This window comes from Vicugna pacos, chromosome 10, assembly GCF_048564905.1.
Source record: "Vicugna pacos chromosome 10, VicPac4, whole genome shotgun sequence".
Classification (NCBI taxonomy): domain Eukaryota; kingdom Metazoa; phylum Chordata; class Mammalia; order Artiodactyla; family Camelidae; genus Vicugna; species Vicugna pacos.
This window is the reverse complement of record NC_132996.1, coordinates 29499470-29512358: the sequence shown is the minus strand read 5'-3', so window position 1 is coordinate 29512358 and position 12889 is coordinate 29499470. Positions and strand designations below refer to the sequence as shown.

Below are 12889 nucleotides of genomic sequence, written 5' to 3'. Positions count from 1 at the left end.
GCCAAGATATGGGAACACCCTAAGTGTCCATTGAAAGGTGAATGAGTAAGCAAAATGTGACATATATATATAAATATATATATTTATATTATTCAGCCTTAATAAAGAAGGAAATCTTGCCATTTGTGGCAACATGAATGAATCTGGAGGACATGATGCTAAGTGAAATAAGCCAGACACAGAAAGACAGATATCACAGTATTTCATTTATATGTTGAATCTTAAAAAAAAAAAAAAACTCACCAAAAAACAGTCAAAATCATGAGTCATAGTAACAGAGAAAAGAATGATGGTTACCAGAGGCTATGGCATGAGGGGAAAAGGGAGATATTGATCAAAGTGTACAAACTTTCAGTTATAAGTTGAATATATTCTAGAGACGTAATGCACAGCATGGTGACTATAGTTAATAATGTGTTGTATACTTGATATTTACTAAGAGAGTAGATCTCCAGTGTTCTCACCACAACCCAAAAAGTAACTGTGTGAGAAGATGGTTATGTTAGTTTCCTCCTAGTAGTATTTTCAGAATGTGTATGTCCAGTTTTAAAAAATTGCATGTTTATATATAATATATATTATATATACAATTTTTCCTTTTCAAAAATAATTGAAGAAAAAATTTAGTTGCTTTTTAGATATAAGGATATTCAGGTTTTATATTTCTTCTTTTCCAATTTTTGTAATTTATGTCTTTCAAGAATTGTGCTTATTTTGTTTATATTGTTGAATTCATTGGTACTAATTTATTCACAATGTTCCATTATTGATATTTTAATGTATGTGCTATGTAGTAATAAGTCTTTTATCTTTCTTTGTGTCATTCATTTTTATTCTCTCTCTCTCTCTGGCTCTTCTTCTATAATTTGCTTCATATTGTATTAATGCATGTTCCATTATTATCATTTCTTTCACCTTATTTATATTTAATTTGCTCTTATTTTTTCTTACTTTTTAATAACAATATAATGTACATTCATTTCAAGGATACACAAAATAGACATTAAACTGGGATGTAATGAAGTATTAACACATTTCAAATATTTAATATTGTAAAGAGTGCATTTTCTGTCTAACTAAGTTAGAATTTAAAAACATTATTCAATATTTTAAATATTTGGAAATCAAGCAGCACATGTCTCAATATCTCATTTGATAACACAGAAATCACAATGAATATTAGTCTTATTTTTAATTGAATAAGAATGAAAATACAGAATGTCAAATGTATGATATGCAACAAAATCAATGGTTAAAATAAATTCGTAATTGAAACCATATACATTCCAAAACAGAAAGTTTGAAAACTAACAAAGTGTTCTTATGAAGAATTAAAAGAACTACAAATTAAAAATAAAGATAATAAAAGGAAGAGATGATAAAGATTAAATTAGAAGTGAATTGCATTATAGATAGAGAGCTAATATCAGTGTTAACTTGAACATTTTTTATGTCAACCTACCTGTAGTCTTGGAAATAAATGCCTCTCAGATAGAGAATGATGATGTGAAATCCCAACAGTTAATAACAGAATCCAAATTCTTACCGTTTGTAGAAAACAATTCTCTACATGATTGCAGTCACTTGATAGATCACTGCTGGGATCCATGATTCAGAAGAAAAATTTGTGTCACACGTTTACGAATTACCTTATTTTTTATACCATAGACAATAGGGTTGAGTGCCGGTGGCACAAGGAGGTAGATGGTAGACAGAAGTATGTGGGTAGAGGGGACAACATGTCCAAACCGATGGCTGAAGAAGGAGAAGAAGGCAAGGATATAAAACTCAAGGAAAACAAAAATGTGAGCTGTACAGGTATTGAATGCTTTGAGCCGTGCCTCCTTTTGACGTAGGTGAAAAACAGCCTGGAAAATAAGGATATAGGAAATGAGGATAAAAATCATGTCAAATCCCAGAATTGTAAAACCCACAAAAAGACCACATGTTTTATTGACTTGGATATCTTCTGCAGCCAGCTTGACCACAGCCATGTGCTCACAGTAAGAGTGGGCAATTACAGTGGAATGGAAAAGGTGCAGTCTTTTGATCAGAATGGGTAACAGACCAACCATCACTGTAGCTCGTATTGCCACTATCACTATCATGCGACCCAAGACTGAAGGTGTGAGGATGGATGTGTGCCTCAGAGGATCACAGATGGCAATGTAGCGGTCAAAGGCCATGGCCAATAGAATGCCAGACTCCATGCACTGCAAGGCATGAATGAAGAATAGCTGGGCTAGGCAAGTGTTAAAGGCCATAGAATAAGATCTGAACCAGAAGATAGCCAACATCTTGGGAGCAATGGCTGCACAGAGTCCTATGTCGGTGGCTGCCAGCACAGCCAAGAAGATGTACATGGGCTGGTGCAGGCTGCGTTCTGTAGGGATGATGATTAGTAAAATGATATTTCCCCAAAGAGCCACTAGGCACACAGCAAAGAAAGGAAACCCAATCCAAAACTGCACATGTTCTAGTCCAGGAATTCCAATCAAGATTACGATTCTGGGGTTCAAATGTGATATGTTAATGGATGCCATAGAGGTTGGTGTTCTGTCTTCTCACCACTGATTCTGATACCTGCAGAAGAAAGCTTGGATGGGAAGTCAAAAGGCTTCAGCTTTCACTGTCATGCAACCATACTGAGCATTGAGCAAATAAGTTCAGTGCCTTGGATGGCAGTTTGGCCAGTATCTTCTACAACACCTGCCAAATGGCAGAAGCAAACAGTCTTTTCGAGAGCTGGAAAATGGGAAAGTGTCAGGATTCTTGATGTCACTCTTAGCTCTTGTGGAAATGAAAACCATGAAACTGAGAGCCCCAACCTTTGACTTCTTCCTTGAGCTCTAGCCTAGTTTGCCTGAAAAGCCGGCATTCATTGTCCCTTACGTACTTCTAGATGCCATTTTCATAACAGTTGGTAATTCTTCTGGGAGCCTTGGTGTCCTAAAAGAAATCCTGTTTCTCTGATCCTGTGACCATTAGTAGGTAATCTTGGGGGAACCTTCAGTATTAGTCACACTGCTCCTGGGCCCAGAGAATGAATTGTTTATCCCTGAGTCATTTGCATTGGTTCTCAAATGGACTTTGTCAGAACAGAGTTCACCTTTCTTGTGTTAACTCATTTCTTCATTAAAATATAGAACAAACTACTTTTTTTTTTAACAGTAAATGTGGCCCTGAGTGGAGATTTGAAGAATATGGTCTTCTTTCAGACACAGCCAGGTCAGCTTGGTTTTCTAAGTGAATTAAGGCCCAGTTATGTTTAGGGTAGATGTGTTGAGTGGAATAGGGAGTGTGAAATAGAGAAGCTGTTTTTGTTTGTTTTGGTTTTGGTTTTGGTTTTTTACCAGTGTTCAGGAGATTGAGAGAGAAGTGAAAGCAGAAAAACAATACAGAGGTGCAAAATTCAAGAAGAATGGACTACGTAAAATAGCGTATACACGCAGGATCTGGCTAGTTTCGACATACTCTTAAGCTAGATCTAGATTAGCATAATAATGTTTTTTCCCCCTCAGAGATTCAAGATTAGTGGATTGCTAGGTTTCTTGAGCTCTGAGTAAGATCACATATCCTTCTGTGCATAGTGGACTCCCTACTTTTTCTTTTTAAAATTTTTACATTGTACTGCGAGTGATTAGCTGTGGCTTGAATCCTGAAGATCGTTTGGTATAATGCTCTTAATACCTCTCTAGTTCAACAGTCTTTCCAGATTATGATTCATATTTTTGGGGGATGATTTGAATACATTTAATAATACTTTCTCTATTTTTCTCCTTTTAATCTTAGTTTCATTAATCACACTCTAATATTTTAATCATTTTACATTTTTCTATCTTCCATCTGTGCCTAAACACTGATCCCAGTTGCTTCAACAAAGAGATTAACTCAGAACGGGTCACTCTATACAACCTAGAAACAAGTTCTTTATGACTTTGTCAACCTAGAAGTGTTAGGAGGCAAAAGTCAAGCAAAAGTGTTTATTTGGGATCTAAGAATTGTAATTTCAGGTACCAGATGTCAGGAGCAACTCCTATAGTGTCCCACTAGGGAGAAAAAATTGGAGATTTTTAAAGACAAAAAGGGGAATATTTGCATAATTTACTTACAAAGAATTTTGATTGGTGTGGAGGCAGAAAGCTGGTCTTGTGAGTGTAGAGAAAAACAGTGAGTGTGTTTTTATTTTATCTAGTATTCAGCAAGCCGTTAAAATCAAGGACTGGAAAATCAGAAAATGACCTGTCTACTAATTCTGGATACCTCACTTACTATTTATGAAATCTTGCTAAAGCACTATACTTATTACTAATTGCTCATCTGTAAATTAAGGACACTATCCTTACTTAGCTGAGTGTTAAATGAGATCATGTATGTTGATTGAAAAAAAAATGTGCAACATAAGAACAGTGAGTTTCAGTTACATTCAGGGACCTTACTAAAGACTGTAGCTTGGACTACAGCCTGTCAATAAGAACTGCTCCAAAGAGTTAGGGGAGGAGCCAGTATATATTTAAATATTGGGTCTGGCAAATATTTGTAGTCAAGAGAAAAAAGATTACTGCTAATCACAAAGAAAAGATATCCCAAGTTAACGATCTTAGTGCTTTTCTATGTATGTGAAGATACAAGAATCTGGGGTTATTGGATTTTTTCCTTAGATGTTAACTATCTAAGGACCCATGTATGCAAAGCACAGAATGCTTCATCTCGTTTTTTCCATCATGAATTCCCCTCAGGAAGTACTGTCCTTGACTGCAGTGCATTGGTTACAAGTTAACCCTTTGTATAAAGGGACAATGAGCACCATTCTTTATTCTTTTTGTTTACATATGTAGAGCAGATTAGTGTCCGGAACAATTTGAATCCTTAATGTATGGTAGCTTATAGAAAGCCTAGTTATTTTGTCAAGGCAGAAACAGGCTGTGGAATAATGAGGAGAGATGAAACAAAATACAGAGAAGTGAAAATTTATTGATGATAGTACTAAAGAAAACTCCATGAGAAGAAGAAATTTTGAGAGCCTAATAGCTTTCCTCCATCATCTCATGTATAAGATTGGCCTTTTCTCCAAGTAGTCATCAAATGATCAGGTTGAAATAATAAGGTGATATTCTAACTAGTTACCTATACAGACCTTTTTTCTGCAGTTAAAAATGATCATATGATTTAAGAAAACAAAATTGTAATAATTACTCCTCCTTTCCTGACTCTGAGTACGTAGTGATAAAATGAGGGAAATATATGCATCTAAATTTTGTTAAATCTAGTTTCTATGACAGACAACAGGGCTTTATTTCTCTTAGCTTTTTGAAAATAATCTAACTGCTATCACATAAGGGATAATCTCAATCCTACTTACTGAATGAAAGAGGGAAAAAAGGTCCTAATAGGTAAACTCCAACAGAGGCAAGAGGACAAAAAGGAGATTGGAGTCTCCTTTGCCCTGACACAGAGAGGATTGAGCTGCTAGGTAGATATGAATCTCTACAAGACCTATGAATCTCCTGTCTTTCCTCTACTTTCTACATAACTTAAACACCCACCACATCTCCATGGACACCAAAAGTAGATTACCTCTAAATTAGCCTTTTTCCATTTTTTAATAAACCAGAAAACATTAGAATTAATGAAGATCCAGTCAACTAGAACCCAGAAATCTTAGGGACAACTTTGCTTATATTGTTAATTACTTGGGATCCAGAAATACAAGAAAATATGACCTAACTACCCATGAAAACCTTTGAATTCTAAATCATGTTAATCTAGTCCTTCATCTTTTGTTGTTGTTTTTGTTGTTGTTAAAAAATTCTAAACACAGAGAAGACATGGACAGAAATATTGAGTAAAACAAGATTTTAAAACCTCATTTGATCATTTTTTCTTAAAATAGACTGTCATCACAACCTTTTGTCAGCTCGCAATTCCCAATTTGTAGGGAATGAGCTGGGGGCTGGCCTGCCATATGAATGGGCTGGTTGCATCAATTTGTTTCCAGCAACATTTCCAGCACATATTATGGATGAATGGCTGGATATTACTGAGTGCCTGGGTTGATCACAGAGCATCATCATCCTCCTGAGGCCCCTCTTGAGCATTAATACTCTTCTCATCCTTGACTTTCTTCCCAGAGGCAAGTTGGTGTCAGACTTGGAACATAGAGTCAGGAAGTTCTCTGGTTTCTAGAGGAAAAGGAGTCTACCAGGAGCATACCTCCTGGATCACCTTTGGAGCAAGTTGATTTTGAGCTCTTTAGGAGTGAAATCAAGGGAATGTGAGAGATGGAGATATCTTAAGATGGAGGGAAAAAGGAGTCTCTTCTATCCTACTTATCTGACAAGACTCAGAACATCTTGAGTATATATATGTGTGTATGTGTGTGTGTATATGTGTGTATATATATATATATATATATATCCAGTACCAAAAATGTATAATTTTAATCTTTCTCCCAGCTTTCCCCAAAAGGACCTCTGGTCTTTTACCAGGCTGAATGACTGGAGAAAAGGAAATAATCAGGCTACAAAGTTATTCTCTCTTTCCTCCTCTTGGTGACATATTTATTAAAAATTTTATGATTTATCATCCAGACTTAATGATGGTACTAATATTTAAATTCTCCTAGGATGTGTCATGACTCAATATCTTAACTGGGTTGAGAAGTTAGTGAGGTTTCAACTTATTACTTCCTAACATAGTAGCCCCTCCCCAAAGAAGTCAAAGCTCAGGGCAAAGGTATTATATGCTATTACCTTACTGGAGGCTCTGATACTAAAAGCTATAAATGAAGGACAAGATGGGAGGTCCTTAATTATGATGCATCATTGAAACTAACTGCTGCTAAATGTGACTACATGTTCCATTTTATGAGACTGTTCCTTAAAACTTGTATCTCATTATTGATATTTATAGGAGAGGAAAGGGGACTTGATTTACCCATTGGCTCCCACCCATCATTCATAGAAGAATCAACCCCATTCATTTTCTGATTAATAGTATTGATAGCTTTGACCTTGAGAATGGGGTTTGGCGCATGGCATAAGGTGAACACTACAACGTTGTGCTTGAGTGAATTTATTCAGAGTCCACCAAGGATTTATCACGTCAGATCAGTTGAAACAAGAGACGTATGAGGGCCAATGGTTTTGGAGGATGCTTAAGAAGCAGTTTTATTTTCTAAAGCTTATTTTCTAAGCTTTTAAAAATTCTGAACTTTCAATACATTTGTGGATTATTTGGGTTTCCAAACCTAAGTTCTCTGAGTATCTTAGATTGAGACACTTGACTACTCAGTATTAGCTATTTTGTGTTTAAATTTATATATGAAAACATGTAGAGAAATTAAGCAAGCATTTACCTTTGTAAAAACGTTTTAGAAACTGTATTATAGTAATGATAATAATAATAATAGATAATAGTTGTAGTAGTTGTCATTGTAGTATCTATTATGCATATGTAAGACTTGAAGTAAAGATCTGATCCACACAGTAATTATGGTAGGAATTAAAGATGAGTCATTAATGAATAAAGCCAAAATATATGGGAAAAGCAGAAAACTCTTTTCTGTGTATAAGGCTTTTTGATAAGACCAACATGGTGTACACATCTTTGAGGTATCAAATTTGCCATGCATGGAGACACAAATTTTATGAAATAATTTATTTTTCTTATGATTTTATATATCAAATGCAATGTTTAAATGAATATTTTACTGGTGGAAGTAATTATCATCATTCTTAAATACTAGAGGGTATTATTTTGTATGGAGAAAAATAGTGATTCTGTCCATTCAAGAAACATTTTTCATTCAACAAATATTGAATGCCTTGCTTTTTATAAATTAGGCATTACTACAGTTACTAGTGATATAAACATGAATAAAAGAAATTTCAACATTATACCAAAATTTTGCAAAGTTGAGCTATGAGATTTATGTGACTTGAGTAGGTGAGATCATTGGCCCAAAGAAATACACAAAGTTATGGTACAAATATGATCTTATACACACTTACATTTATTTTAACTGTATTGAACACTTGAAAAAATAATTACATTGTATATGGACATATAGCATATTCTAAAATGTACAGTTACCCTTATTTTTTTAGTATTTATGTACTTATGAGTTAGGTCCATTCTTTCTGACCAATAGCAAGGTAACAATAATCATGTATCTGAACATACTAATATAGCGGTTATTTTTCCACTGCATAGAAGGAGAACTTCATTTCTCAACACTGACGGGGGCGGGAAGGAACAGAATGGGATTTCAAAATTTGTAGATACTGACAGGCATATGTAGAATAGATAAACAAGATTATACTGCATAGCACAGGGAAATATATACAAGATCTTGTGGTAGCTCACAGTGAAAAAAAAAGTGACAATGAATATATGTATGTTCAGGTATAACTGAAAAATTGTGCTCTACACAGGTATTTGACACAACATTGTAAAATGACTGTAACTCAATAAAAAAAAGTTAAAAATAAACAAACAAACAGAAGAAATTAAAGTTTTCTTACTGTATAGCACAGGAACTATATTCAATATCTTACAGCAACTTATGATTAAAAAGAATATGAAAATGAATATATGTATGTTCTTATATGACTAAAGTATTGTGCTGTACACCAGAAATTGACACAACACTGTAAACTGACTGTACTTCAATAAAAATATGTTAAAAAAAAAGGTCAAAAAAAAGAAAAAAGTACAGAAAGTAAAAAACAAAAAAACAAAAAAACCACCGTAAGGCTCTGGCTCTCTGTCATTGTAGAACCAGGAAGTTCCTTAAGGCTGCTGAATTTAGATGTTCTCTTCAAAACTTTGATCTTCTTCTTGTACTTGAACATCTATATCCTCATATAATACTCTGTGACTTCTTCGGATGAATGCATGTTAAGAACCTCGTATTTTTAACAACTCTTTCTTGCAGTCTTGAGAAAATAACTCAGTTGTATTGCATGGTTAAATTCATTTAATGTCTGTGACAATTTGCCTTAGTGATTTCATGCTTTAAAAGAGATTTGGGACACAAATAGTCCTAGCTGTTCTTTCAAATTCTTTTTTTTTTTTTTTGAGCTTAATTAGATGAATTAGCTTAAAACACTCTTTTTTAAAGGGACATTTTTATTTATTATCTTATTAATGTGTGCTGGATATTGGTTTATTTTGTATAGTTTTTACCTGGGAACAATGTTCTTGAAGAATTATTTTAACTTGTACTCTCTTGTATATTTTGTCTTACATTGTTTTCTGTGTTATCAGAAGTTTAAGACTTTACCTTATGTCAGTGTTCGTTTTCAAACAATTCCTCCTAGGAATTGCTAGGAGAATGCTAGGTTCTTTCATTCCTCCTCCTGAATGAACTCTGGTAAGACTTTAGAGAATCTACATAGCCAAGAGCTGAGTTCATAAGGCAGTGCTGTGATATATTTTCAGTACTTTTCTACTGAGTCATTCTTATCTGTGTCTTAACTGCAAATGAAACTAAAATGGGAGCTGGAGATGGACAATACATTGTACAATCAGGCCAATAGGCATCATTAGAACAAGAGCCTCAGGTTTTTCTTGAAGTGTTATTTTTTAAGAAGCTGTATATTTAGATAGAGATGAAACTTGCAGGGCTACCAGGAAGCAGGTTTAAATGCTTCTAATTCATAAGAATATTTTGGTGGGGTTGTATTGCATTAAACTATTAAGATAAATGTAAGAATTTAAATATATCTCTTAATAATGTAAAGGATCGTCGCATCCCATACTTTTATGTACTTTATGTGCACATAGTATAAATTCATTTTTCTTAAATTATTATAAATTCATTTTACTTAAAGTGAAACCCACATGACAAAGAATTGAATATTCATTATACACTTATATAAACACATTGAAAAATACATTAAACATTTCTGTCAAAGTATTTGGGAAGACCCTGGGGTATGAAAACTTTAATACCTCTAAGAAAATGGGAAGTTAAGAATTCCCCCCACTTATGTACAGCATTGTATTATCAGATAACTGTTTCCCATGTTTTATTTTAATTAATAGGTAAACTACATACACCCCCCCCCCAGTGATGAAAATCACATTATTTCTGTGGTTTCCATCCACTGGGAGCTTGAAAATTTATTGTTCTCTAAACTAGGAGACCAAGCTGAGCATTGAGACAGCCCCATCCATGGCAATGAGTTTAAGATATCCATTATTACATACTTACATTATTACCACAACAGCAACATTACGAAGAAGCAAATCCAACTGACTGTTATTCACCAACTTCATTGTCAAAGAAAGGGATTGTAGTTACCTTAAACTCTGCCAAAAATTCCAGCAAAACTAATCAAAGCTGACTCTGAAAAATTATTTTCCAGATCCTTTATCTACTGTGATGTAACATTCATTTCTGTTAGAAACCCTCTGAGTTCACAACACAATGAGTGTTGTTAGACTTCAGGAGTGATGGACTGGGCTCTTGTGGAGGCTATACTGATGGCTGCCAAAAGTTAAATAACTCCAAACCAATGGTTCCACATTGGAATCTGTAATATCAGTTTTCTTTTCTTTAGAGTACAAATTGCACTCTCAAGGATCCTCATTCTTTATTTTACACTTACCTGGAAATGGATTGATATTCAATACTTAAATCGTTATATCATCTTTTTCTTTTGAGGGGGAAAGGGCTGATAATTTTTACAATCTTTTTGAGATTGTCCTTAAGATTATCTTCAGGAGGTAAGACAGAGGCAATATCATGGCAAAGGTTCCTTAATATTTTTAAGTGGGAAAATAAAGAAGTGATCCTTGAGAAGAATATTATAACATTATTATGTAATCCAAAATTTATCTGAATGTTTACAATAGAAAATTAGACTAGGCTTACATCTATCAGTAGAAAATTTATGTAAAATTCTATTACATTATAGGTACACCAAATTTAATCAGAGAAAGTCCCAGAGATTAAATTAAGGGACCTATCTGCAAGACTCCTGATCTCTCTTTTCCTCAAGAATAATGAATTACCATAGCCAGAGGCTGCAGCCTATCAGCAAACCTAAAGAGAAGTTACCAAAAGTCTTAAAATGGGTAGTGTTTCTCAAGACTTGACTTATCTGATCATGTCATGTCATTTTGAGGCTCCAGTTATTATTTCCTCACATGGAAAAATAAACCAGCAACTGCTTGTCAAGTATTAATATGGAGACAGAGTCAATATGATTAGATGGAGATTTTCATCCCTAAAGATCAATGAGTGTAACGTTCCTTACTTACCAGTAAATGCTCGAATCACACACTCTCTAATTTGCTTTGTCCTTACCTCATAGATGATAGAGTTGAGGGCAGGTAGAAGTGCCACATAGATGTTGGCAACAAGAATGTGGACATAAGCAGGTATTTTTTGACCAAATTGGTGAGTGAGGAAAGAGAAGAGAGAAGAAGTATAGAAAACAAACATGACTGCAGCATGGGAGCCACAAGTGCTCAGTGTCTTGTGACATGCATCTTGGGATTTGAGGCAGAATACATACAGAGAATGTAGCCATAGGAGATTCCAACCAGTATTAGGGCGAGGACAAGGAAGGAAGCAACAAAAAGACCATAGATGGCATTGATTCAAATGTTGGTACGAGCCAAGTTGGCAATGCCCATGTGCTCACAGTAGGTGTGGGCAATAATGCGAGCATCACAAAAGGGCAGATGGTGGATTAGGTAGATCATGGGCAGTGTGAGCACAACTGCACTCAATACAACACTGAGTCCAATTCCTGACAGTACCCAGACTGTCAGGATGGTTGTTTGATGGCGTGGTGCACAGATGGCCACATAGCGATCAAAGGCCATTGCCAGCAGGACTGCAGATTTCATTCCTGTGAAGGTGTGTATGAAAAACATCTGGGCCACACAGGCTCCAAAGCTAATTTCATGAGCATTAAACCAGAAGATACCTAACATACGTGGTACTGAGGATGAGGAAAGGGCCAGATCTATGGCTGATAGAATGGCCAGAAGGAAGAACATTAGATCCCGGAGGGTTCTCTCCATCCATATGTCTGTCACAATTGTGACATTGCCAATAAGAACCATTAAATACAAACAAGAAAATCCAGGCATGGACAGTCTCAAGCCCTGGGATTCCCAAAAGAAAAACTGTGGATGGATGGAATATGGTTATATTCTGATGGGGCATTCTGGATTTGGCTGGAATTAGGAGATTTCTAAAAAGAAAAAAGGGGGGGAAGCACAAAAGCAGTTTCAAATTATAAGTTTTTATTTTATTAGAGTATAAATAAAGCAGTGATATTGTTTCCTATGTTCTTTGGTACTTTTTTTCCATGAACGAAGACTGATACCTGGATTAATATAAAATGTAAGGACTTTCCAAATTGAGGATGAGACCAAATGTAACAAATCATTACGGCAAAGAAAACAATGTGTAGATGCATACACACAGCCACACTAACATAAAGAAATAGACATGTAAAAGCCATACACATATAATCATATACTGTATCCCAAATGTATTCAATATATTTCATTTAATACTAATTTTCACATGAATTCAAATTCAAAAAGTCACCTATCAAACCAACAGGTATTCCTTGCTAAAGCATTCAGTAAACACTTGTAGATAAACACCATCAAACAAACCCTAAACCGAGACAGGTGCAGACATTGAACAAGTAGAGAACAAGTCTAAACCCGAAACATTTCTTATTAGAGCACTGTGAATTCCTTCGTACTTAGACCATAGTGAAACACAGGGCAACAAAGAGAAGTTGAGGTTTTTCCCTCTTCTTGTATACAGGGAGAATATCCAAGAAAGACAATAGTCCAAGTAGTTGAAATACAGGGGTTTAAGGGAAAAACTCATCATGGACCTAGCTCTCCC

At 34.9% G+C, this 12889-nt stretch overlaps 1 protein-coding gene and 1 pseudogene across 1 annotated transcript; both read right to left on the bottom strand.

Annotated features, from left to right (window-relative positions):
* Positions 1–1592: 1592 nt before the first annotated feature.
* On the bottom strand, positions 1593–2543 carry LOC140698965 (olfactory receptor 52A1-like). Its single transcript, XM_072970773.1, has one exon. The coding sequence runs from the start codon at positions 2541–2543 to the stop codon at positions 1593–1595; it is 951 nt and encodes a 316-aa protein (XP_072826874.1).
* An 8720-nt stretch (positions 2544–11263) lies between these two features.
* LOC102526533 (olfactory receptor 52J3-like) lies at positions 11264–12187 on the bottom strand (annotated as a pseudogene).
* Between the last annotated feature and the right edge of the window lie 702 nt (positions 12188–12889).

Coding starts and splice junctions, on each gene's coding strand:
- LOC140698965 (XM_072970773.1), bottom strand. CDS start 2,543: ATGGCATCCATTAACATATCACATTTGAACCCCAGAATCGTAATCTTG.